Genomic DNA, 26,088 nt, shown 5'->3' on the forward strand with positions numbered 1-26,088 from the left:
TAGAATTGCGGTTACAGAGTTACCTGAGATTCCGGGATAATGTATTTAGCCTGAAGTAGGCAGACGAATAGTGTTGATACGTTATCACACTGGAGAAGTACTTTGTTTGTTGTCATAATACTGAAAAGTGAGAGGCTGTAGGTGTTATATTAGGGATTATTCATATGAGAGTATATTTTTATGAGTTATAGCGAAAGGTCCACTTCCGAAACTCTTGCCTTATCCCCAAGGGAGGAACAAGGGGGCATATTATCAAGGGGGTTTATCTCTGCTTTTTTGGCTTTAAAAGTCAAGAAAGCGGAGATAAAATTATCTCCCTATTACCTAGCTGTAGCTAACACCAGTTAGCGACAGCTAGTAGGAGATAGCGACCATCTTGGGCCCCACTTTGCATGTCAGTGATATTTATCAATAATGACATGCAAAGTGGGCGTGCCAAGATGTTAGCGACTGGAAACAGTCGCTAACATCGCTATCTCCTATTACCAACTTATGGAGATATTCGCGCTAAGCGCGAATATCTCCAAAAGCTAACACTTGCCCTGAGCAGTTCTTAGCCATGTTATCCAATGGGAGGTGGATAACATGGCTAAGAGCATTAGCTCGGTAATGCATGAATATCGCTGACTTTTCAGTGATATTCATGCATTGCGGACGATTTTTATCGCATTTCCGATAAACCTTGGTAATACCAAGGTTTATCTGCGATAAAAATCGCCGCAGCTCAGTGGTAAATTTTTGTCTCTAACCAAGCAATAGCAGTAATTATCGCTATTGCTTGGTAATATGCCCCAAGATCAATTTAAATTAAGTCCTCGTGTGAAACTTTGGCCTTATCCCTAGAGGAGTGCCAAGTCTGCCTGTAGCTTGTTTGGTTGTAGAATAGCGCTGGTCTTTGTTTTACTCACAATGTAAGAATCTTTCATATGAAGTCAAAACTATCTCTTTATTTAGTGGAACAGACAAGGTACCATTGTTTTATGTTGTTATTAATGAGATTCTTGTTAAGGAAACCTAACAAAAACATTGCCGTATTATTTTGAAAAGGGAGGGTCAGTAGAAGGAGTAAAACTGACACCAGAAATAGCTGCACTGGCATTGGTCAGATAGCGGGAGGTTGGAGAACTGTGATTGGTTGACTCTTGTGAGCTGAGTTGGTATTGGTTGAGATATTGCTTATGTAGTAGTGCTCTAGTTTGTTGGTTGGTGTGAGTCACGCTGGTATTGGATGATCGTTAGCAAATAGTAAACACATAAGTGCGAAGATTAGTTCATTTATTAAGCTTTAATTTAGTGTAAATAGTTGAGAAAAATGAAGTTTAACTGATACGGTAAATGGTTTCTTTAAAAGGGACAAACCACTTCTGACTAGAGAGGGAGTTCCTATTCCCCCTCCCAATACACATGCTTCTTTTATGATGTTAGAATGTGGTTATCATACGTGTACCTGGTTATAGAATTGAATGAAATATACAGTGATGGGATTTTGGATTTCACAGAGCATGGTTCCTATAATGTGAGGATTCTACAGAATTTAAGAGATCAAATGAATTCTCCAGCGCCAAAACCTAGACCTACTCAGTATGAAGCGCTCGAGTAATGGGAGTTCAACACATTTGAACGAGAGAGCTAAAGGAGTGGAAAAAATATATAGAAATATGTTTCCTAGATTTCCTTTTGAGAACCGAGAAGAGAGATTAAAAAGATGGAGAAAAGCTGTAGTAACAGAGGGTTTATATCCAGTTCAAGTTGCTAATGAATCGACTGGAGGCAAGTGTAAAGAGAAAAAGAAAAACTGAGAGACATCAGAATTACATTTTGAGGATTTAGATGATGAATTGTTAGATGATATGTTGACAAAAAGAACTCCACCATAACAGGAAAGTCAGTAAGAGACAGTCCTGAATGCACCCTTGGAGGGAACAACACTAATTACACAAGCCCCACAAGTTCCAGTAGTTACTAGGGTAGTGCAGGAGAATGAAGTGGATATGTTGACTAAAGCAGGAGAAGAATTAACTCAGAAAATGAATCTAATGAGTCTGAATGCGGAGGCATTGAATGTCCCAGTAACGATTAGTCCTATAGTTCCATTGTATGAGCATAAACAGAATATATCGAAGGTACGTACATTAACAGTTCCTATAAATGGTGTTCGGAATGTGGTATTAACAGAAACTAATCAAGTTGAACAATTTGAGTCAAATATCTCATTAATTGATCTTCCAGTTTGTGAATTGATATCTAAAACTCCAAAAAGAAGTGCACAAACAAGACAAAGAAAAATAGTGCAGAGTGTTACTCCGTTGTCAGGGAGTTCAGGAGGTCCTTCGTCAGATTTACTAAACGATTGGATAAGGGAGATGGAAATGAGAAATCCTCAACCACAAAGTATAGATGTGAGTAAACTGAGAGAGGATCTGCTGAAGGAAGTGGCCCTTAGGGGCCACCCGGGTTACTTCCAACCACCTGCTATGCTTTCCCATGAATGAAAAGTCGATCAGACAGTAGAGAATACAAGCAAAACATTTTATTAGCAATACTCTGCAGAGGAGTCAAATCTGACCTGTACCCTAAGATGTCTGCCGAGGAACTGACCCCCCCAACAGTCAACAGTAAATAATATTTCTTCAGATAAAGCCTCCAACTATGCGCACAGTGAAAATGTATGCCCTAGGCCGAACATTAACAAAGAAGGCACAAGGAGATGAGCTACCACCTGCCAGATGGGTGCATGTTATCTGAAAGTCGAGGTCATCGCGCTGAGTCCCTGTGTCTCCTAACCTGGGAGCAGAAACTTCACACTCGCATAGGTGTGAGAAGGCAGAATGGCCTATTTATTAGTAAGTCAGGAAACAGCCTTGAAGAGAAAAGAAAATAATAATGGAATACAGTGTTCTGATGAGGCAAGCAATACGAATGATGGGGCCTAAGACAGACGCAGCCTAAGCAGCTTAATGGGGATTACAAAATACAAAATGGAGTCACACTTACCAATTAAAGCTTGCAGGTCACAGGGATAACTCAGAGACATGACATGGCATGACATGAATACAAATGGCATTTATTAAGCCACACACTGCTAACCTAATATAGCATGAAACAAGTGCATTGTGGGAATGGGATTTTCAAACCTAACACTGGAAGAAATGATTATTGGAGCAAATAGTCCGGACAGATTAGGTACTTATTGAGATGAAGAGTTGTTATTTTTATGTAAAAATATTACTTGGAAAGCAAGAAATCTTCACAAGTAGTTAGCAGAGGCTGCTTATGAATATGGAATAGACATAGAGAAGTCAGAGGTGTTACAGAAAACATATAGAATGTATGTCTCTGATAAGGACTTAAAAAAATTGAATCCTTCTGGAAAAAGAGTGCAGATAAAGAGTTGCTTGATGATTACTTTGAAGAAATGGGGAGATGTAGAATGACGGAAAGGTAGATGGGTAAAAAAGAAGGAAGAAGCAAATACTGATAAAAATGTGTCATTATTTACACTGAGGGAGGCAGAGCAAGCAGAGAAGGTGTGTCAGATGAGAGAAGTTCCAGGTGGTGGGTATCTTCATGTTCCTTGGACGAGACAGGATATATTATCTTTTACAAAAGACTTTCCTGGATTAAGAGAGAAACCAGTCAAGGTGTACAAACAAGTTGAGAGGTTTGTGAAAGTTTCAAAGGTTTTGTTGAAAGATTTAGATGGTTGTTTGAGATTGTTGTTCCAGTTGATTTGCGGACTGAGCATAGGATTACTGTAGATTGGCCTAAAGATGAATATCAAAGAGATCCAAAAATAGGAGCACCTTCAGATGAGGTGATGAAAAAGTACAATCAGATAATAACTTACTTGAAGAGTAAAATTTTCTCAAAGGAAAATAATTGGGTTAAAATAGACAGAACGACACAAGAACCAAAAGAATCAGTACATGCATATTATGAGAGGTTGTTACAGGTGTTCTAACCGTACAGTGGGTTTGAGAATATCTGAGATAAGGATATGGAGCATTTTGTATATCATTTTTTATTTGGATTGAAACCAGAGATTAGTAACATGATTCAACAACATTTAATTTGCTGGCAGAGCAAAACGATAGATGAAATATTAAGGTATGTCAAATATTGCAGTGATGATATTGAGTTGAGACATAAAAAGTTGAAAGAGAAAATGATGTGGGCACAAGTGAAAGTAGCAGAGCAGCAAGAAGCAAATAGTGTCTCTAATAACAGATTACAAAATGAAGGGTGTAAATCAGAATGGTCAAATATCTGGTGGTGGTGGCAGAGGTAGAGGTAAAATGAGTAAGGAGGATTTGTCATGCATGCAGAAAATTTTGACATTGGAGGACTGAGTGTAGATCTGTACAGAAGAGTAATGGGGTGAATCAAAATTTAAATCCACAGATGCAGAATGAGTTGGTTGTGACTTAGCAGCAACAAGAGCAGCAGCAGGTAGGTACTCGACAAGTCCAGATGCCACAAGCTCCTATGCCAAATAATGTGAAAGTACAGAGATACAGTGCGAACACTGGATTTCACGCAGGTGAACAAGTTGGTAAGAATCAAAATGTGCAAATGATTGTGAAATACTTATTGCAAAGCAATGAGATTGATTCAGACTCATCTCAATGACGATGTCTGCAGGGGGAATCAGAGTGCGTGCTTGGCCCACCTCTAGAGGTAGATCAGTCAGGTCCATTTGTTGATGGAAAAGTGGAAGGTAATGACATTATAATCCTAGTGGATACTGGTGCTACCCATTCTACCGTGAGAGCTGCAGAAATTCCTAACCTACCCTTCTTGGTAGAAACTATCCAAGTTGTAGGAGTCTCAAATAAGTATATTAAGACGCCAATCACAAAGCCAATAGAAGTTCATATGGGAAGATTCAGATACATGCATCGGTTTGTGGTATGTGACACGAGTGCAGTGAATTTGTTCGGAAGGGATTTAATTTGTAAAATGAAATGCACCATCTATTGTACGCCAGATGGTATTGCGTTCCAAAAACCAGATGAGGAAGTTGCATTCAAGATGATGTTAGCAAAGCAAGGGACAGAAGTGGATGAATTGTTTTCACTTCTCACAGAGAATGATTTGCCTGTAGAGTTAAGAGATTCAGTGAGGTCTGATGTATGGGACATCAGGGGTAAAGAAATCGGTCTGATGAAAGGTGTGGATCCTATACAGGTTAGAGTGAAACTTGGTGCCACATATGCAAATACACCTCAGTACAAAATGAGTCCTGAGATAATAGCAGGAGTTTCTCCTGTGATTGATCAAATGATGAGCAAGATTTACTGAGAGAAATACTAAGCAGTCCTTGTAATTCACTTATTATGGGAATTAAAAAGCGAAGCAGAAGGTATAGAATAGTGCAATATTTCAGGAAAATTCATAAAATAGTTGTACCCTGTTGTCCGATAGTGCCATATCCAGCAGTGAGTCTTTACCAAATTCCCTGTGAATGGTACACAGTATTTGTTCTGCGTCAAGCATTTTTCTTGATTCCTTTACACCCGGATAGTCAACATTTATTTGCATTCATTTCGGAGAACGTGTTTTGGCATTTTGCCGAGTTCCTCAAGGGTACACAGAGAGTCCATCAATTTTTAATCATAATTTGCAAAAGTGTCTATAGACTTTGATCATGCCAGAAAAATCAGTATTTGTTCAATACATTGATGACCTACTGGTGGCATCAAAGACATGAGAGGCATGTGTGAAAGATACAATTGCCTTATTGAACCATTTGGCAGAAGGTGGACATGAAGTAGCAACAGCAAAATCACAATTCTGTAATCAAGATGTCCAATATCTAGGACATAGAATAGAGAAGGGAGTCAGAAAAGTGACACCAGAAAGGATGAGTGTAATTCAGAAAATGAGTCCTCCTAAAACACTGAAATAAATAAGATTGTTTTTGGGAATGGTTGGATGCTGTCGCAATGGATCAATGGTTTCTAATTGAGTGCCAAACCTCTATAGAGGCTAACACACAAAGATGTGACTGATCCGATTGTATTGGATGATGAAAGCATGAAAGCTTTTATTGAACCACGAGACAGTCTTTGTCGAGCACCTGTATTGAGTATGCCAGATTATGCTAAGGATTTTGTATTGTACAGTTGTGAGAGAGAAGGGTGTGCATTATCAGTTTTGACCCAAAAACATGGAATGGCACGTCGTCCAGTGGCATATTTTTCTGCCACTTTGGATTCAGTGGCTGCAGCGTTACCAGGTTGTTCGAAAGCAGTTGCTGCAATTTGTGTGTGTATGGAACAGAGTGAATCACTTGTGATGGGATATCCAGTTAAAGTTTATGTTCCCCATTCAGTTGAAATTCTTTTGACAAGAACCCATACTCAGCATATGACTTATAGTCGGCTGACCATGTATGAAAGAGTGATATTGGGTGCTGAGAATGTGACAGTGATGAAATGTGTGATGAATAATCCAGCAACACTTTTGGCTAGTCCTTGTTGTGAAGATGTTAAGGATGAAGCAGATCGTGATTGTTTGGATGTGATGGAGTTGTGTACAGAACCAAGGTGGGATATCAAAGACAGTTCTTTAGAAGAATCAGATAGTGTGATGTTTGTTGATGGATCATGTTTGAGGAATGAAAGAGGTATTTTGAGTTCTGCTTTGCAGTATGTACGGTGGCTATGGTTTAAGAAGCATCCTGCCTAAATGGGGTCAAATCAGCACACATTGCTGAATTAATCACTCTTATTAGAACTTGCAAAATTTGAAAAAATCTGATAATTACCATATTTACTGATAGTCAATTTGGTTTTGGGGTGGTCCATGATTTTGGACAGTTATGGATGCAATGGGGATTTCTGACTTCTTCAGGTTTTCTGATCAAAAATGGCAAAAATATTTAAGATTTATTGGAAGCCTTGCAATTGGCCAAGAAGATTGCAGTGGTGAAAGTTTCTGCACATTAATCAGGAAATGATTATGCAACAAGTGGCAACAGATATGCAGATTAGATAGCGCATTTCCATTTCTCTGCACTAAATTCAATTGCCATCAACGGAGTGTAAAAAAAGAAAATACTAATTGCCACTTGATGTATTCTTCTCTAGAATCTTGTGATGAAATTAAGCAGTTGCAGGATGAGGCAAGTGATGAAGAAAAAGAAATGAGTTTGCACAAGGAGAACAGAAGATGAAATGTGGGTGTATACAGATGATAGGCCAGTTATGCCAGATTGCTTACTTTCCCAGATGGCGAGAGTATACCATGGAATTGCACATTTTGGAAGAGATACAATGATTAGGCTCTTCAAGCAGTAATAACCCTACATTTAGGGTCATTCCAGAGAGCCTATGTAAAATATGTGACATCTGTCAGCAGCAGAATCCAGGTAGAAAGACAGTTGCTAGTTGGGGATGAATTGGAAAAGCAGCAGGACCATTCACAAGGCTCAAACTTGACTTCATTGAGTAACCCCCATGTAACAAACTAAAATATGTGTTAGTTGTTGTTTGTTTGTTTTCATGTTGGCTAGAGGCTTATTCTAAAAGAAGGAATGACAGCCTGACCATAACAAAATTGCTTTTGAGAGAACTCATCCCTAGGTATGGATTTCCAGTCACCATAGAAACAGACATGGGAACGCACTTCAATAATGAGATAATTTGATGATTTGCGCAGCATTACGAATTGAACAAAAGCTGCACTGTGCCTATCGACCAGAGGCTTATTGAATAGTAGAGCAGATCAATGGCACTATAAAATCTAGATTGGCAAAGGTATGTGCATCCACAACACTGAAACGGCATGACGCTTTACCTCTGGTATTGATGAGTCTTAGAAGCATTCCTCATAAAAAGACTGGATTAAGTCCTCATGAAGTACTAATGGGAAAGCAATGAGACAGGATATTATACCAGCAAACCAACTGATGAATATTTGTGAGGATCTAGTGCTTGATTGTTGCAAAGGATTAGCTAATCTGGTGCGTTCTGTGTCTCATCAGGTTGGAGAAATTGCAACCACAACACAGCCGGATCAAGCACATGATTTGAGTCCTGGTGAGTGGATTCTTATCAAGAAATACACGAAGAAGTCGTGTTTAGAATCCAGTTGGCATGGACCATATCAAATTATTTTGGTGTCGACAGGAGCAGTGAAGTGTGGTGGCTTGCCAAACTGGATTCATGCGAGCCATACAAGGAGAGTCTCAAGTCCACTTGAAGACCGTGAGCAGCAACTGGTAAAAAAAAAGAAGAAGCCAGAAGCTAGAGGTTTTGAAGCCAAATAATCTAGATTGACAGATTCTGATGAGCATGTGGAGGATGACCAACCGGGCATAAGAAAAGTTAAGTGGGCACCAGCTACTGGGTCTCAAAAGACTGCTGTTGAATAGGAGAAATAAAAAGTAAAATAAAATATAGACCAAGTACAACACAGGGAAGGACTGAATACAATTACATTTGAACTGAAAAAGAGGGAGAAGAAGAAGTTCATGCAAAAGGAGCAAGGAAAGGAAACAATTTGCCAAGTGGAGTGAAAAGACTGAAATACACTCTTGAAAAGAGAAGGCCAGAGCTAATAAATGAAGTCTCAAGTCAAACTGAACAAGAAGAATTAGAACAAGAATTAGTGAGAAAAACAAAAAGAATAAGAGTTCAGAGCAAAAGATATACAGCGATAGGGTGGACTTACCTGATTATTTGAAGAAATTGAAAGCATTGATCATATATAGAAAGAAGCTGGTAATAATACTTGGAAAGTTGATGAAAGCAAATTGAAGCAACCTTAAAAAGAACTGTGAAAAAGATTAAGGTGAATCAACTCTAGTAAAAATTATACTGGAAAATGAAGAAGAATTGAAGAAGATTTGTAAGAGACCTGAAAAAGACTGATAAAAAAAAGAAAACGTTTAGTAGATTTAGTGTTTAGATACACTAGTTTAGTAGATTTTTGAATTTTTGACCTTTTAACCCTAAGGAAGATATTTAATTTTTTTCTTAGATTTTTTATATTATTTTTCTAGTTTTTAAAATATTTTTTTAAATACATCATTAAAATGACAGAAACTACAGTGACTGAACATCCAAAACCTAGTCTAAAATGTAGGTGTATTAAAGTTTGTTTATGAAGTGTTTTACTACTAACATTGATGTGCTTAACACTAACTGTCATTGTACGTATTCTAATGGTGACTAATAATCAGAATATTATTAATAATGTAATAAGTGAAAGAGTGAATATTGTGACTACAATACCTCAATCTAACATAGAACAGATAGATGGAAGTATTTATCATCAGGACAAATCGATTAGTGATTTCTCGTTAAATGTTTTCACAAAATTACTCTACGAGTATGTGGACACCATGGATGTGAGTAATTGTTATATCTCCACGCACTTACCTTCGTCTGTCTTCAAAGGGTGTGACCTACCATCATTTACCCTTAAACATATGTGTGTTTGTAGTATACTAACCAGCTTATTCTATGTTACAGGAAAGTTGGAGTGCTACTGCTCAAATGTAGTTCTAGTATTTTCAAAAATTCCTATTAGAAAGGACATGAATAGGGTAATTAGTAATAGTAGAGCAGAATATATGGGTGAGTTTTTTCATATTACTCGGACCCTAAATATAGTATATGCTTATAGAAATAACCCAACTTGTAGTCTGTAAACTAAAAAAAAGGATTTTATTAATATTGTAGAGGATAGAATACAGGATGATTTTGAAAGGAAAGCTGATGAACAGGGGACATCAATCAATCAATCAATCAAAGCATTTATATAGCGCACTACTCACCCAGAGGGTCTCAAGGCGCTCGGGGGGGGGGGGGGGAGGACCGCTACTGCTCGAACAGCCAGGTCTTGAGCTGCTTATGTTCCAAGATGGGCTTTTAGAGAGGGAAACTACAAGAAGGGTGAGACTTATGCAGCAATGTTTCTGGATTGGCATCATAAAGGGGCACTTTGTTTGCTTAGACTAAAAACTGAATATAATAATTATATCATTGGTACTAGTGAATGTGAATATACTATCTTAATAACTGGCGGATGGGGGTTGAAATGAGGAACTGATCCTGTGTTTCCAGGCGTTTATTATGTGTGTGATAAAAGTGCCTACTATAGGCTGCCTGCACATTGGTTTGGTAGTTGTTATTTCAGGATTGTATTCCCCAAGGTCTATCATGAAGATAAGAAATAAAAGATAAACTAAATGAAGCATAGACTAATAAGTAAAAACAGAGCATGTTTTTAAGAAATAGTAGGTGATACTTTTGGTTCAGTGATGCCTTCAGTTGGAGTCTTTCTAAATTCGCACATAATTGGAAAATTGTCTATAGTAGTTGATCGTTTATCAGCGGATACTGCTGGTGAGTTCTTAATGATTGATACTGAAATGTTTTCATTTAGATCAATTGTTTTGCAAAATCGACTTGCCCTTGATATCTTAGTAGCAAAAGAGTCTTTTGCATGTTGAAAATCCAACATTGCTGTACTTATATTGTGGAAAAGAGTAGAAATCTAGAAGGGTATTTTAAGAATATTACGAAATTACATGAAGATCTGACCCAACTAGAGGTTGATGGTGTCTGGGAGAAACTTAGTAAGAACTTTTACTCAGTAGGTAAATAGTTCAGTACATTTGGAAGTAATTTATTAGGGAGAATACTAATACCAATGATTTCAATAGCTGCAGTGGTGTTATCAATAATAATAACATAGAAATGTTGCAAATATAGATGTGAAAAGAAGAAAATGATAGAAATAGATAACAAACGAAAAGCAAGAAGAAGAAAGAGAGAAGAAAAAGAAATTAGTATGATGGGTACTTTGTGATGGCTCAGAAAAATGCCATCAAATGGGGAAATTGATGGGGCAGGGTTTTAGGTACAAAAGCTGTTCAAATTAACACCCCAGTAACATTTAAAAATAGCGTAAAGTGTGACTATTGTGCACCAACACAAACACAAGGGAAAATGCTTTGCACATGCGTGCATTAATGCTAAGTCTAAATGCATGGAAGACAAGGTCGAGTTTTCATTTACTTTTAAAAGATTAACAAAAAATAATGCTGCTTCTATGCAGTAATGCTCTTGCTAAGGAAACTAACATTGAGATGGTGGGAGGTTAACAGTGAAAAGTATATTCATTAAATTAATAATGGTAATCTTCTATTTACTTCAGAAAACATTTGGGCCTATAATTCTGCATGAATATTAGAGGGCTAATTCGGTGAATGGAATAAACTAATATGCTGAACAATTGAGCACTGACAAAGTGGAGAGAAAGGCTGTACTGACCTTTTGCTAAAAATGGTTTGTGCCTGCCAAGAAGCAGAAAAGATGGCTTGGGAAAGAAAAAAATGTATTAACTTCTTCCATCAAAAGCAGCAGTTACTGATACATGTTGCAGTCTTGAAGAAATGTGTGAACAGCATAATAATAATAATAATGAATAGAAAACAAACAGTGTATTAGAAAATGTTTTCCTGACTGTGATGGTATGACAGAACAACCCCTGAATCAACCAATAAGAAACTGAAGTTCAGTGAATGTTTCAACTACTGTAGTTTGGACATGCAAGTTTTGGCGTATAACTAGGGTGCCTTTAGGGGTCTGGGTAGTTGGCTTTGGGAGACGCTTAGAGGGTGATCGTCGCTGCCCGTCGGTTTGCTGATGCCTTTCTGTTGCCTGTTCCTGTCCTTTTGCCAAGAGTTCTGATGATCTTTGTTCTCTGAACCTATCTCGGGGGACCCCCTACTATCCCTGTGGCCAATGGGTGGTATTTCCGTATTTCTTTGGGTTAGTATTAGCTAGACTATTCGTACTTTGCATAAATATTTGCAAACGTATTTTGTTTCTGAAACTTTTGTCTCTCCATCTATCCACTCCTTCATGTGCATTATTTCAATTGATGTGAGTTTCAAATTATGTACATTGATATGTTTTCTCTCTCTCCCTTTGTGAATAATACATTGCTTGCTCCGTGATTTCTGTACATGTATGAGCCTTATACTTACATTATTTTGCCGATAAAGAATACATTTTAAACCGAGTTTGTGGTTATTCAGGTAATTATAGCCAGATAGATAGGTAATATTATTACAATCAACTTCGCAACTTTGGGTCCATCAACCAAAGGAATGAAATTGGTATGCAGGCTCAATTAGTTATTTAAAATGATTAGATAGGAGCCTGTATAATGAAACACTGATTTATTTAGTCTTGAAACTAAATATCAGCGCGTTTCAGTGGATGCTGTGGGGTGAGTTTGTATAATGGGCCCTTTTCAGTGCCGTAGCTAGGAGGGGACGAGGGGGGCGGTCCAATGTGGCACAATTATTTAGGCGTACGCGCGGCTCTGGCGGCCGCGGCAGCCTTTATAATTTATTTAGTCCCCAAATAAATTATAAAGGCTGCCAAACAGCCCTCCAGTCCCGCAGCCGCCGCCCGCGGCCGTAGTTTAAAAGTGCAAAGCCGCTAGCGCTGCAGCCTGTACTCCTTGACCTGCGTTGGGTAACTGCTGCACAGTGCACACAAACGTGGGACTTAGTTTTTGGAAATAATTAAGTCCCGCGTTTGTGTGCACTGTGCAGCAGTTACCCAACGCAGGTCAGAAGGAGTGCTGACTGCGCAGTTTAACTAAATCCCGCGTTTGTGTCCTCTCGGACTCCTGGACCGTTGTTGCCCCCCCCTCGCGCCTCGAGTCCAGGGCCATCAATCTTGTAGTGTGCGTGGCGCGCGCTACCAATGACGGCCCTGAAATGACATTTTTGGCCAGGCCTCGCTCACGATTAGAACGTAGCAGTGACGCATTACGCGCTTCACTGCTACGCTATTGTCGTGAGGAGTCAATTCTGGCCTGGGGCAGTGCTTTATACAGCTTTGGGCATTTTGCTGGACTGAATCTCTGGACTGAGAGTCTGGCTGCTGCACTACAGACTCAGTACTAATAGGGGAACAAAGTTGAAACCGAACCACCCCTGCCCGCCATAGACCCTGCCTGGAGCCAGTGAGGTAAGAGGAAAGAAGCAGATTCAGAGTGGTAGGTGGCTGAGTCTGTGGCTCATCCATGATAGCTGCCAAGATTTCAGATTGTGGCACTTTCACTTTCAGAATTTCATTGTAATTATGAGTGATATCATAGCTGGCAAGGTTTCAGATTGCTATGTGTGACATTTTTATAATGTCAGTGTAATTATGAGTGACTTTCCAACTACTATGAGTGACACTTTCTCCCGAACAAAATCAAGCAATGAACGAGGGAAACATTAATATTAGGAAATGACACCCATTAGAGCAACAAGAAACTCTAAGAAGATGGTAAAATAGCCGGAAAGCACTAGAAATGTAAAGGCAAACATAGCTAGGGATCACAATTCGGCCACAAAGTGTAATTTTTGTCAAAAAAGACACATTGAGCCATTTAATAAAAATCAATTAGCTGCTTACAGTAAGGCGCCACCAGCTATTATTAACCTGTGGCTGAGAGTAAGTTGCATGGCTATTTTAAGCACAAAACATTACAGTAGAATGAGGAATGATTGGGAGGGGGGTTAGGACAAGCCTCAGGAGAAGAGGCTGACTGAGGTACACATAGCCGACCTATTTAGGCTGTATTATATTAAAAATGCATGAGACACTGACTAGCAGTAATAATTCTAAAGCTCAGCGTCCGACCACCCTGGCCAGGATCCGTTAAGTTGCCCCAAGCTATGACCTACGAGTGTACCAATGTGTGTCATGCAGCAGGCTGTAAGTCTAATTTAAAAAACATATATGGCACAGAATTGTTTATTTTAAGATATTCCAGCTATTTGCCAGAAACATGTCAAACGGCCACTGGCCCGGGCCAGTAACCCGCGCTACCGGGCAGAATGGCATCATTAGAGCACTCCCGGGAGCTCCTATGCCCAAACCTGCAGTAGTGTCTGCTGCTTTGCTAGAGAACATGCTTGTGTCCTGGAACTTATTACTTTTGCACACTGGGGGATCATAGCAGGCATATTTAATGTTGGTGCTTCCGTCCGTGAGGGATAAAGAGCAGGTCTAGCCAGGGGTTGGTGGAAGGTGGCAAGGCAAGTTCACAAAGAGCCCCCCCCACCCCCCCTCGCAAACTGTGTGAGTCCTAGGCATCTACAGGCAGGACAGCTAGGAGGGTGTGGTATCCAGTGTGCTCACCATCCTTTTTCCCCAGCACCCCCCACCCCCAATTAGCGGCAATCTGAGGGATAGCCCCGGGTGCCACGAGCTCTAGCTAAGTCCCTGCCTGTTTTTAATGGGTTATGTGGTTATTGATTTTCGATCCCTGATTGGCGCTGGATCATAGGTTCAAGTTTCTTCAACACAAAACTCTTATTTAGTTTTCTTCTGCGGCTGATAAGAAAAAACGTGCAACATTTAACTCTGAAACATGTTCTTTCATTGCAAAAACGTTATATGTTTAGGGACAACGTTGAGGATGCTAAGGGAACAATTAACGTCTAATTGCTTTTGTTCTGCAGCTGAGGCTCCCTGCTAAACTTTTTCCACATCCAACATTAGGGATCACATCCCTGGAGACACAAGTCATGGACAAAACAAAGAGAGACAGGTATAAAAGTGCTGCACCACTGGAAAAGGGACATGAGTGAAACACAGTATTATCCTGACTGAATTCCTTTATGATCCCCTCATTTTTACCTGATTACAACTTTACTTTATGGTTTGTTATGTCTCACCACATTTACAAGGCAGTGTTCATGTTGGTTGGGTGTGTGGTTCCTTCTCTTCTTCTGTGTCTGTGCTCAGCAGCTTCCACTGCAGACCCCCCACCGATGCTGCTGAGGCTTGTTTAGGACTGATGGACTCCGGCAGCGTCGAGGATTCTGTTTGCAGGGAGAGCTGAAGACGAGGCCTCTTTTCATCCTGGAGGTTAACCCCCCTGATTTAAAGTTTGAGATTTGTGTAAATTGGGAGGTGTGCATTGTCCTATTGCCAGGTATCTGTAAATAAAACAGTTCTCTTAAAATATAATTCATGGGATGGTTGTGATTAGGGAACGCTCGACTGGCTCTGGAGGGAGGGGTGCGGGGTGGGGGGTGCAGCACCCCCATAAAACTTGAAGAACTTGAGCAAGTTTAGACAGAGACATTTTTTTTCTTCTGCTAGTATTTGATGTGGTTTCAAAGTCCGACTGTTACATGTGCCCTGTGGTTATAGTGAGGTGATGTTATTGTGCAGCTCAGAGACACCAAGACACAGGGAAGTGCTGCAGGGGGACCCTCTAGGACAACTGCTGCGTTTTACTTATTCTCGAGAGCCTGTGGGAGCCAGATGTTACTAACTGTGGTAGGTGCTCTTGTTTACATGTGTTGTCCCAGGGACTGTGGTAGGACGGCTCTCCTCTGCAGAACCCAATCCTATGTCTGTGGTGTTTGTCTCCGATGTTAGCTAGGGTGAACAGCTCAGGATTACTCCAGTAGAGGGTAACAGATATGGAACTCAGACTAAGACAAAATACACATAATAATACAACTGTCCAGAGTTTTTATTTACATTGAAAATTGAGTTCTAAAGAGCACCCTCAAATGAAACCAGAATGCCTTGCGATGTTCTGTAGTGGTGGTACGACTCGAAAAATGTCATTCAAATGTTTGCAAAGTGAGTTTGAAGAAATCCCATTCTACAGAGCAGGGCTGTGAAGACACATCAGAGTTCCCGGATGTACTCTCAGATTTACATACTCCAGTGCCCGGCGGAAGGTTACAGTGTCTCTTCATGGACCCTGATGTTCCTGTCTCTTGTCCCAGCTCCTCTGCAGGGTTGGCCTCAAGGAGCCGGTTCATGCCTCCCTGTGTCACTCCGCAGTGCAGGAACTGACATCAAACAAACACCCACACACATCTGCTGACCGTCGTGGTATTCAGGTAGGAGGGGCACCCTCGGGCTGGTGGGAGCCCCACAGGGGCCACAGTTTACACTTAAGAGTCTCCAGACCTTCCGGACTCAATAACTAATGAACCGTAAGCTGTAGGATGATGGCTACCGTGATCTCAGGGGCAGCTCTGCTAAGGTAAGTCCAGGAATGCACCCCATGGGGCTACAGTGAAGGGGGGGACCCCAAAGGTTCTCTGGGACTCTGCAACTGGCAGTCCAGGGAACCAGAGGCCTTATTTATGAAGGCCTTGCGCCGCCGGTGCGTCACTTTTAAAATGGGAAAAAGTGACGCACTGGTGGCGCAAGGCCGTCATAAATAAGGCCCCAGGATTTTAAAGGCCGATTCTGTGGCCTTCTTCCTGCTTCACCCCGTGTCCCCACCCACTCTTGAGTACAGGTGGGCTGTAGACACGTTGTAATTCGGCCACATGGAGGGGGCGGTGCAGGCTGAAGCACAGTGTAGTACAACTTTGTCTCAGGTAGAACTTTCCTTCTCTCCTGAGGCAAATATTGATCTTGTACCTCAAGCTCTGTCCAGGCAGCTCTGACTACTTGGAGAAGGACACCTCTCTATTAGAGGTAGTTTGGTTAAATCATTCCAAATGTATTATCCTTCTTCCGACGCCCTTTCCCGTCTCTTGGATAAGAGCCGTAAGTTGTCACCTGGTTCATTGTACTCCTTTTATCTAGTACTCTAGAGCAGTGTTTCCCAAACAGGGGGTCGCAGACTCCTGGTGGGTCACCAGCTGATCACTGCTGGGAACCAAAAATGTAAGCCTTTAAATTCTGTATTTATCTTGTCACATTTGCTGCATTTCAGAGAGAGGAGTCATTTGTGAGGCTACGTCGTAGACAAATTGCTGCTTATTTTCTTAACAAGGGGATTGGTGTTTACAAGCGCCTCGCTTTGCAGTCACAGATAGAAAGGTAAAGTGAATTATGTGACAATCTGGCTGGGAACAGGGAGTGTGAAAGGAAAGGCTGGAGGTTGTCATTCCTTTAAAACCCAGCAAAATGTGAATACCTGAAAAAAGTGAACTGTGCACATTCAGGAGTGAGGAAAGCAAAACAGAAATATTTTTTTGAATTCTTAAGTGTGATGGAAACAAAAATTTTATTAGGCTCAAAACATATCACAACACTTTAAAATTGTGGGGCATATTACCAAGCAAGGCGATAGGCAATTATCGCTGCTTTAGAGCTGTTTTTGGCCGTTAAGCAGCGATAATACTATTGGTCTATTAGCAAGCTGTAGCTAACAGCAGTTAGCGACAGCTTTAGGCGATAGCAAGCGGTTTGGGATCTATGTCGTTACAACGCGTTATTTTACAACGCAGACCGTTACAACGCGATTTTTACAACGCAGGTACCATTACAATGCATGCCATGACAACGCATGGCATTACATAGCAGATACGTTTACAACACATGCCATTACATCGTAAGTGTAGGTAAGGATATCTTTTTTTAAAAAATGTAATAAAGTTAATTAAATTAATTTAAATTAATAAATATAATTTAAAAATTTTAAAACAGTAATTAATTTAATTATAGTAATTTAGTAAATAATATAATGTAATTTATTACAATAAATATAATTTAATAAAATTTTAAATAATACTTAATATCATTACATTTAATATTATTAAAATAATTTAATTAATTAATTTTTTTAAATAATATAATTTAATTATAATAGTTATTTAATTCAAATACATTAATAATTGTAAATATTGTAATTAATTTAATTAAATTTAATTAAATGAATTTAATAATTTAATTTATATAAAGTCGTAATACCCCTGTACCCCAAAAACCAAACCCAGCCCTAAAACCTAAAAATACCCCTGTAACCCAAAACCCAAACCCAGCCCTAAAACCTAAAAATACCCCTGTACCCCCAAAACCAAACCCAGCCCTAAAACCTAAAAATACCCCTGTACCCCAAAAACCAAACCCAGCCCTAACACCTAAAAATACCCCTGTACCCCAAAAACCAAACCCAGCCCATAAACCTAAAAATACCCCTGTACCCCAAAAACCAAACCCAGCCATAAAACCTAAAAATACCCCTGTACCCCAAAACCCAAACCCAGCCCTAAAACCTAAAAATACCCCTGTACCCCAAAACCCAAACCTAGCCCTAAAACCTAAAATGACCCCTGTACCCCAAAACCCAAACCCAGCCCTAAAACCTAAAAATACCCCTGTACCCCAAAAACCAAACCCAGCCCTAAAACCTAAAAATACCCCTGTACCCCAAAAACTAAACCCAGCCCTAAAACCTAAAAAAACCCCTGTACCCCAAAACCCAAACCTAGCCCTAAAACCTAAAAATACCCCTGTACCCCAAAACCCAAACCCAGCCCTAAAACCTAAAAATACCCCTGTACCCCAAAAACCAAACCCAGCCCTAAAACCTAAAAATACCCCTGTACCCCAAAAACCAAACCCAGCCCTAAAACCTAAAAATACCCCTGTACCTCAAAAACCAAACCCAGCCCTAAAACCTAAAATACCCCAGTACCCCAAAAACCAAACCCAGCCCTAAAACCTAAAAATACCCCTGTACCCCAAAAACCAAACCTAGCCCTAAAACTTTAAAATACCCCTGTACCCCAAAAACCAAACCCAGCCCTAAAACCTAAAAATACCCCTGTACCCCAAAAACCAAACCCAATTTCCAATTTAAAACATTTATAGAGCGCAACGTGCACCGTACGGTTTCTTGGCAAACCCAGCCCTAAAACCTAAAATACCCCTAAATTACTTAAAATAATATTTTAATATTTTATTTTAATTTTAATAATAATTAAATTAATAAAATAATGTTAAATAAAATTAATTAAAAATGATATACATACCTATACTTACGATGTAATGGCATGCGTTGTAATAGTATCTGCTATGTAATGACATGCGTTGTAATGGCATGCATTGTAATGGTTTTTGCGTTGTAAAAGGTGCGATGTAGTGGTAGTGCGTTGTAAAAGTTGCGTTGTAACAGTGCATTACCGCGGTTTGGGTCCCGCTTTGCATGTCAGCGATATTTATCGCTAATGACATGCAAAGTGGGCGTACCCAACCTGTTAGCGACTGAAAGCAGTCGCTAACGTCGCTATCGCCTATTAGCAAGGCAGCCGGAGCGATGGAAATATTCCCGCTATCGCCAAAAACTAACGCCTGCTCTGACCAGTTTTTAACCATGTTATCCAATGGGAGGTGGATAACATGGCTAAGAGCATTTTGTTGCTAATGCCTAAATATCGCTGTATTCTCAGCGATATTCACGCTATCGCCGGAAAATTTATCGCTTTGGAGATAAACGTTGCTAATAGCACGTTATCTCAGCGATAATTTCCGACGATGCTTAGCGATACAAAATTCGTTGCTAAGCCTAGATAGAGATAAATATCGCTCATCATTGGTAATATGCCCCTTTATGTGCAAATTTAGTGGAACATTTAAGGATGCTGTTTGTAAATCATAGTGTGCTATCAGGTGATGCATTTGTTTAATTAAAAAATCAGTCACCTCATGCCCAATAAAACTATGTAGATCGCAAAACATTGTAATTCTGAAAATTGAGTTGTGGTTTTAAAATCCTTTGGCAAGCACTGCTCTAAAGCTTAAAGGAAAATACTGACCTAAAATTAGAAACACAGAACATAAGTGTTGATTTAATAGGCATATTAGCTTCAAGTGTATGTTTCGTGGTCAATATATGTAGAGAGCATCTTCATTGGCAATTTGCTGGGCTTCTTACACAGGTATGCATTGAGTGACCACTGTTATGGCTGTCGGTCATGGGAAGAAAAATGACAGAATTTCAAATTATGGTCTAGCCATTGTTGGACGGATCAAAGGAGAGAGCTTACCCAGCAGCAAAGGTAATCAATTGTCTTGAACCACATGTTTTTGAACAAATTTTGGGGCAAAAGTAGATTAGTCAGAAACCATACATGTAGGCCTAAGGGTCTGTCCTAAGAAAAGCAAAGACAGAAAGGTTTAAAGTCAGGCATTTTCTTTCTGCCCGTGGTTACCTTTGTTAATAAAAAGAAAAAGAAATCCCAAAAGCCACAAATGAACTAACTTAGAATTCTAGAATTAAGTATTCTGGGGGCATATTTTCAAGCAAGGTGTTAAAATTATCGTCGCTTTAGCGGCAGACAACTGGCGCGAAAGCGGCAACAATGGGCTTGATAATATGCCGTAGAGAATTCGAATAGAAGCCCATGTTGACACCAGAACATGGACTTCTATTGGAATTATCAAGGGCATATTATCAAGCCCATTATCGCCCCTTTAGTGGCCGTTTTCTGCTGCGAAAGCGGCGATCATTTTAACGCCATTTCTTGATAATATGCCCACTAGTTATAAGGCAGCATTGTTAACCTTTGACTGAAAATACATAGAACACAGAGGGGCTCTCTGCTGATAGATCAGTTGTGAGAAATGGGGTTGTTCGTTGACTGGGGTGGAAGCCCTGTTAAAGCAACAGCCACAATCCCTTGTAGGATGAACCTCAAAACGTCAGAAAATTAACCTGTGCAAAACCCTAGGCAGCGTGGCACACATACGGTCAGGCTTAACTTAAGGGCAATGTAGAACGTATTTATCCAGCACACAGACAGTAATAAAGTGACAAACCGAAGAAAAATCACTTGGACAAATAGATTATATTTTAATAAATTATTTGACACTAAAGTGATAAAAATCCATTACGTAACACTGGAGATATTGATTTTGAAAGAGTTACGTGAAAATAATACCAAAAATCTGGACGGACCAAGTCAAAAGTTCAGGCTGATCGCGATGGAGAGCACCCAAGCTACAGGAAACAGGTTTGTCCTACTAAGCAAAGGTTGCCTCTCCATTGAAGATCCTGATGATAAACAGGATGCAGGATGAAGCCGAAGAAATGCATTGGTATTAAAGCGGAACATCTGTGTTGATCCTCGCAGTGGCAGGGATGCACTGGCACTGATCCAAGCAGCAGTGAGGGAGTTTTGGCTCCCACGAGCACAGAGGCTGCAATGTAGACTTCTCTGCATTGCTGTCTAGGCTGCTATCATCAGAGATGTGAAAACCTCAAGCCAGGGAGAGCGTTGAGCAGTGGTGGTTCAAAAAGCCATGCATCAAGTCCAGCCATGCAGCAAGGACAATGCCTCGGTTCTGATGATGCAAAAGGGGCAAGGCTCCAGTTCCGATCCATGCAACGGCACTGATGCTCTGCTTCAAGAGAGGATGCATGGTTTCGGCTGAACCAAGCCATACACCTCAGGCTCACTACCAAATAATAATAATAATAATAAAAACATTTATTAAGCGCCTGGTTACACTAAGAACAGTGCGTCCCCGCGCTGAGGGTGCATTCCACAAGACTCCTAAAAAACCGGCCCACGATGAGAGGAAGGAACAGGAGAGGCAAGTCCCTGTCTCAATACTAGTCTTTAGGGAACAAGTAAGTCTTAAGTTTCAGCCGCAACCGCGTTTCTGAAGATTCCATCCGCAGTTCAATGGGGAGTTTGTTCCATTGTTTGCTGGCTAGAAACCTAAAAGAAAGCCCACCCATCCGTGCTTTATAGATACGGGGTACCAAAAACTGCATGCTGCCCATAGATCTCAAAAGGCGTTTGGGACGGTATATGGTCAGCATCTTTTGGAGATTAGCAGGGCCGTGGCCCTGTGCAATACGGTGGGTTATGCACATGGCTTTGAACCAGATACGTTCCCGCATGGGGAGCCAGTGTAAGGTCTGTAGCGCACGTTTCCCAGACAACTTCCTCAGCAAGTTTAAGATAAGCCTGGCAGCCACATTTTGGACACATTGAAGTTGGTTCAGGCCCTTTTTACTGAGGCCACAGAGCAGGGAATTCCCATAGTCAAGATGGGAAGTGACCAAGGCGTGCAGTAATGTTTTTCTAACTGTGATAGGTAGGAGATCTAAGATTTTACGTAGGATCTTTAGTATGCCATAGCATTTACCCGCCATATTTCCAATATGTTGGGAATATGAAGGATTGGTGTCCAAAAGAACACCCAAGTTCTTCACCGTATCAGAGGGGGTGGGTGTAGGACCCAGGTCATTGGGCCACCAGGCCGATGTCCAAATTGAAGGAGAGGAACCAATCACTAGTAGTTCAGTCTTGTTCCCGTTCAGGCGGAGGCAATTGCTCTTCATCCAGGCCGCAAGTGCCACAAAACAAGCAGAAAAATTATCTGCCATCTCAACTGGGTTGTGAGATAGAGTGACCACCAGTTGAGTGTCATCGGCATATGACACAATATCCACCCCATAGGATTCCACCATCCTAGTCAGGGGTTCCATATACAGATTAAACAACGTAGGGCTCAATATGGAACCCTGCGTGACCCCTTGTCTAAGAGATTGAGGCGTGGACTTGAAAGGGGGGCAGTGTATTTGGAATTTCCAAGAGTCTAGGACTGGGGTGGCACAACTTGGCAGGGCAAACTCGCAGATGGCAAAGTTCAGGTGCAGAAGCAGGACAGTTAGAAGCATTTTATGTAGCAGAGACTTTAGATAGGCAAGCCAGCCAACTAGCCCTTTGAGTCACTCTAGCTCTAAGTCTCAAGTGATGCAGGACGAGTAATTCTCACCCAGACCAGGAGAGCATGAGGGCAGCAGGCAGCCGGTCAGCACAGCAAAAAAGCAGTTCTTTCAGAGAGGCAGGCCAGCAAAAATAGAATCCTTCAGAAGCACAGCAATTCTTCTCCCTGGCAGAGTATCCACCGGTCTAGAAGTGTACTGAAGTGGTAGAGTAGGAGGCCCAGCGGTGCCTTTGAAGTTGGGGAGTCTTCAAAGAAAGGTATTTGAAGTGTGCAGAGGTCTTCCCCTCTTGCCCTGGCTCCAGACTAACCACAAAGGCTATGTAGCCCTTTGTGTGGAGCAGGACAAGGCCTATTCAAGTGTTATTAGGGCTGTGCCCAGCTCCTGCCTCCCATCTTAGCAGTGATGGCCTATCCAGGCACAAAGCTCAGCTGTCAACATCCTGACTCTGAGTCACATGACTCTGAGTCATGTGACTCAGAGTCAGGATGCAGGTATCATTTGGTTAGGGCAGCAAACTGGCAACGTTCTAAATGTGGCATTTTCAAAATTATAACTAAACACATGACTCGATCTTAAGAGAAGATTTCTCATTACAATGCTAAAGAGACCAAACATGGACTGACTACCTTTTCCCATTTGGAAGTTAAAGTGTATTAAAATCTAATAAGGTAACTCCAAGGTTGTCCTTTAGGAGAGCTGGACCTTTCAGTAGTGAAAAGCAAAACCAGGACATATAAAACATAAGTATATGTCCTACTTTTTGAATACACTGCATCGAGCTCTCTTCCAGGGCCTTCTTGAAAAAGAAGGTTTATTTGCAAAGTTGAAATGGCAGTTTAAAACTGCACACACAGGCTGCAATAGTGGGCCTTAGACATGTTTAAAAGGCTGCTTAAGTGGATGTGACAATAAGTGGTGCAGGTCCACTAGTAGCATTTGATTTACAGACCCAGGTCACATAGAGTATCACTTTATTAGGGACTAATCAGTAAATTTAGAAATGCCTATTGGGGATAAGTCAGTGTTAGCATGTTTCGATAATTGAGCACATGCATCTTAGCACTGGTCAGTAGTGGTAAGGTGTTAAGAGTCCTAAGGCTAGCAAAGACATGATCAGCAAAAATGAAGGAGGAAGGCTAAAGGGTTAAGAGATGACTACCCAAAGTCTGACAGGTCTAATATGTCCCTACACATATATTTAATGCATCTGTTTGTGGATTTGAAGGTGGAGTTAAAGTTTGGTAATTGTAATACCCAGATTAGATGAAATAATTGTTTTGGGGGTTTAACTGGCCTGCATTGTAAACTTAGAAGGTTGATTGAAATGTTTACTGGAGGTTGACATCTGTACCATATAAGTTAATAAGAAGTTTGAAAAGTAAAACATGGAATACTAAGCAACAGGCAGTTCACCTATTAGCTGAACTGTTACATAATTAATCACCTTTTCAATCAAAAAAGGGTCCCCAAAATGATTTGGGTACAACCCAATTGTTAATAGCGGAAACAGACCTATCCCAACAGGGCACCCTACATTTACAGGTGCAAACTAGATGGAACTTGTATAGCAACACAAAGGGGGTTCAAAGGTTCATGCATAGCAGAATGGGGGAGTCATGAAACTTTCGAGACGGAAGGGTGCCACAATAGAAGGAATGACATTAGGCTGGCAAGTAATAACCACCAAGCATAGGGCACAAGATTGAGCTGTGACTGCCTCGCATCTGTATCTGGACTCGTACTACTTTCTGACAAGTCCTCCACAAGCAGCTTCCCTGGACTCACCTTCTGAGTTGCCCGGACCTTTATCTCTTCAGTCTTGCACAACCTCGTCCCTGCACTCATCTACCCAGTCATCCAGAAACCTTCCAGCGCTCTAGTCTTCCAAGTTTTTTTGATTAGTCTGAGACCCTCCCTGCTACATCGACACCTCCCGTGTCTACACCCTTCTCAAAACGTCTTACAACCACCCGCATGCCACCTTCCAACACAGTAAAGTGCTAATCCAGGCTAAGTACTTGCCCCAGGTTAGTGCGCACCAATCCTTAATAGTATTTGCAAGTCCTTGCTTATTCTGATTCTGGCCTCTCTCTCCAACTCTTGGCTCCTGAAATGAGTTCATCATGGACTACAGACTATCTCCAGAAACAAATGTTATACCTCCAATTTATGTACTGACTGTAACCATGTTTTCCAGTATAAATTGGGAGTGCACCCGATTCCAGCTGTACAGAGAATCTCTATGTTTTTTAGCATATTTTATGAGTGCCCTGGAGTCTAACCTTATATCACACGTAACCTCGTTTCTAGCATACCTTGGTAGTCCCTTTAACTCCAATCCATAATATAGTGACAACATTGACAGGGTGAGGAACTCCAACCTTGCAACAAGAAGTAACATTATTTTATGTATTGTCTGTTTTTGAGTGTAAGTCAATGTAGAGTAGAATCCTGGGAGTGTCAGTAACTTCAACCTTGCATCAAGAACAATACTCTTTCCTGTGTAGTCACATTATCAAGTTTAACCAATTTATTAAATGCAACCTTGGGAGAGTCAATACGTCCTACCTTGTGCAAAGACTAGTCTTGTTCTGAGTTTATGTAGGTATTAACATATCCTAGTCTCTTACATTCCTTGAAAGTTGTTTAACTTCCACCCTATGTGCCCAGAATAACCTGGTTTTCTATTTATTTGTGTCTACGATTCAAATCTATGTACTGAGTTCTGTCTTTGGAGTGTCATTTACTCTAATCTATTTTCTGAGTTTACCTGTGGAGTGCCTTACCTCTACCTAGTACCTTATGTTCATCTTCGAGAGTACCAGAAGATTCCATTTGAGTTTCTGGTTGATCTGCTCTCATGATAGCATGTAAGTGTGAAATATTGAAAGCAAAATATTGTAAGCTGTGTACAATATGTTATGCACTGATGGTAAACGTCTGGTTGTTTCTAGTGTATTGTGTTTTCAGGATAACTAGAAGTGCTGTCTCGCAAATATACACCTTTAGCAAGAGCAGCACTCTTTAAAGCAGAGTAGCACCATTGCTGAGCAGAACCAGTACCACATGTTTTCCTTTATTTTTTGCCTCTTCCCTCTCTAGAAGTCAAGGAGAACTAGGATCGCCCTCCCTGAGCCTGGATACTTCCTGATTCAGATTGCTGGTCCAGCACTTGCACCATTGTCATCCCCACGGTTGGAGTCAAGTGAGAGCGCAACATGGCCAATTCAGGTCCGTTGGTGGGGAAAGATTGCTCTACATCAACATGGACTTCTATTGGAATTCTCAAAGGCATATTATCAAGTCCATTATTGCCGCTTTAGTGGCGGTTTTCTGCCGCTAAATCGGTGATAATTAAAACACCCTTTTTGATAATATGCCCCCTAATTGTTTCAAATGCAAGTTTAGTCTCAGGCCGGAGCCATGAATTCCTTTTATGTTATATATTTGGTGTACCAATGTCATACAACAGTAATGATCAACTGTACTGTCACAATACCACTGCTTGGTGTTTTAATTTATTTACCTCAGAATTGTTGCCTGCACACTGTATAGCTGCTGCCAGTGGGCTCCAATATGTATAACAAAGGTTTATCCATTAAGATTATGCAT

The 26,088-nt window shown here is 40.7% G+C and overlaps 1 protein-coding gene across 1 annotated transcript in view; it reads left to right on the forward strand.

Annotated features, from left to right (window-relative positions):
- Positions 1–6,390: 6,390 nt before the first annotated feature.
- LOC147669127 (olfactory receptor 5V1-like) overlaps positions 6,391–26,088 on the forward strand; it is a 61,801-nt gene continuing 42,103 nt past the window's right edge. The window contains exon 1 of the mRNA XM_086948206.1: positions 6,391–6,628. Within this exon, the coding sequence (XP_086804332.1) occupies positions 6,391–6,628 (238 nt within the window). The remainder of the gene's footprint in view (positions 6,629–26,088) is intronic.

The sequence above is a fragment of the Lissotriton vulgaris genome, unplaced genomic scaffold (assembly GCF_964263255.1).
Source record: "Lissotriton vulgaris unplaced genomic scaffold, aLisVul1.2 SCAFFOLD_895, whole genome shotgun sequence".
In the NCBI taxonomy this organism is placed as follows: domain Eukaryota; kingdom Metazoa; phylum Chordata; class Amphibia; order Caudata; family Salamandridae; genus Lissotriton; species Lissotriton vulgaris.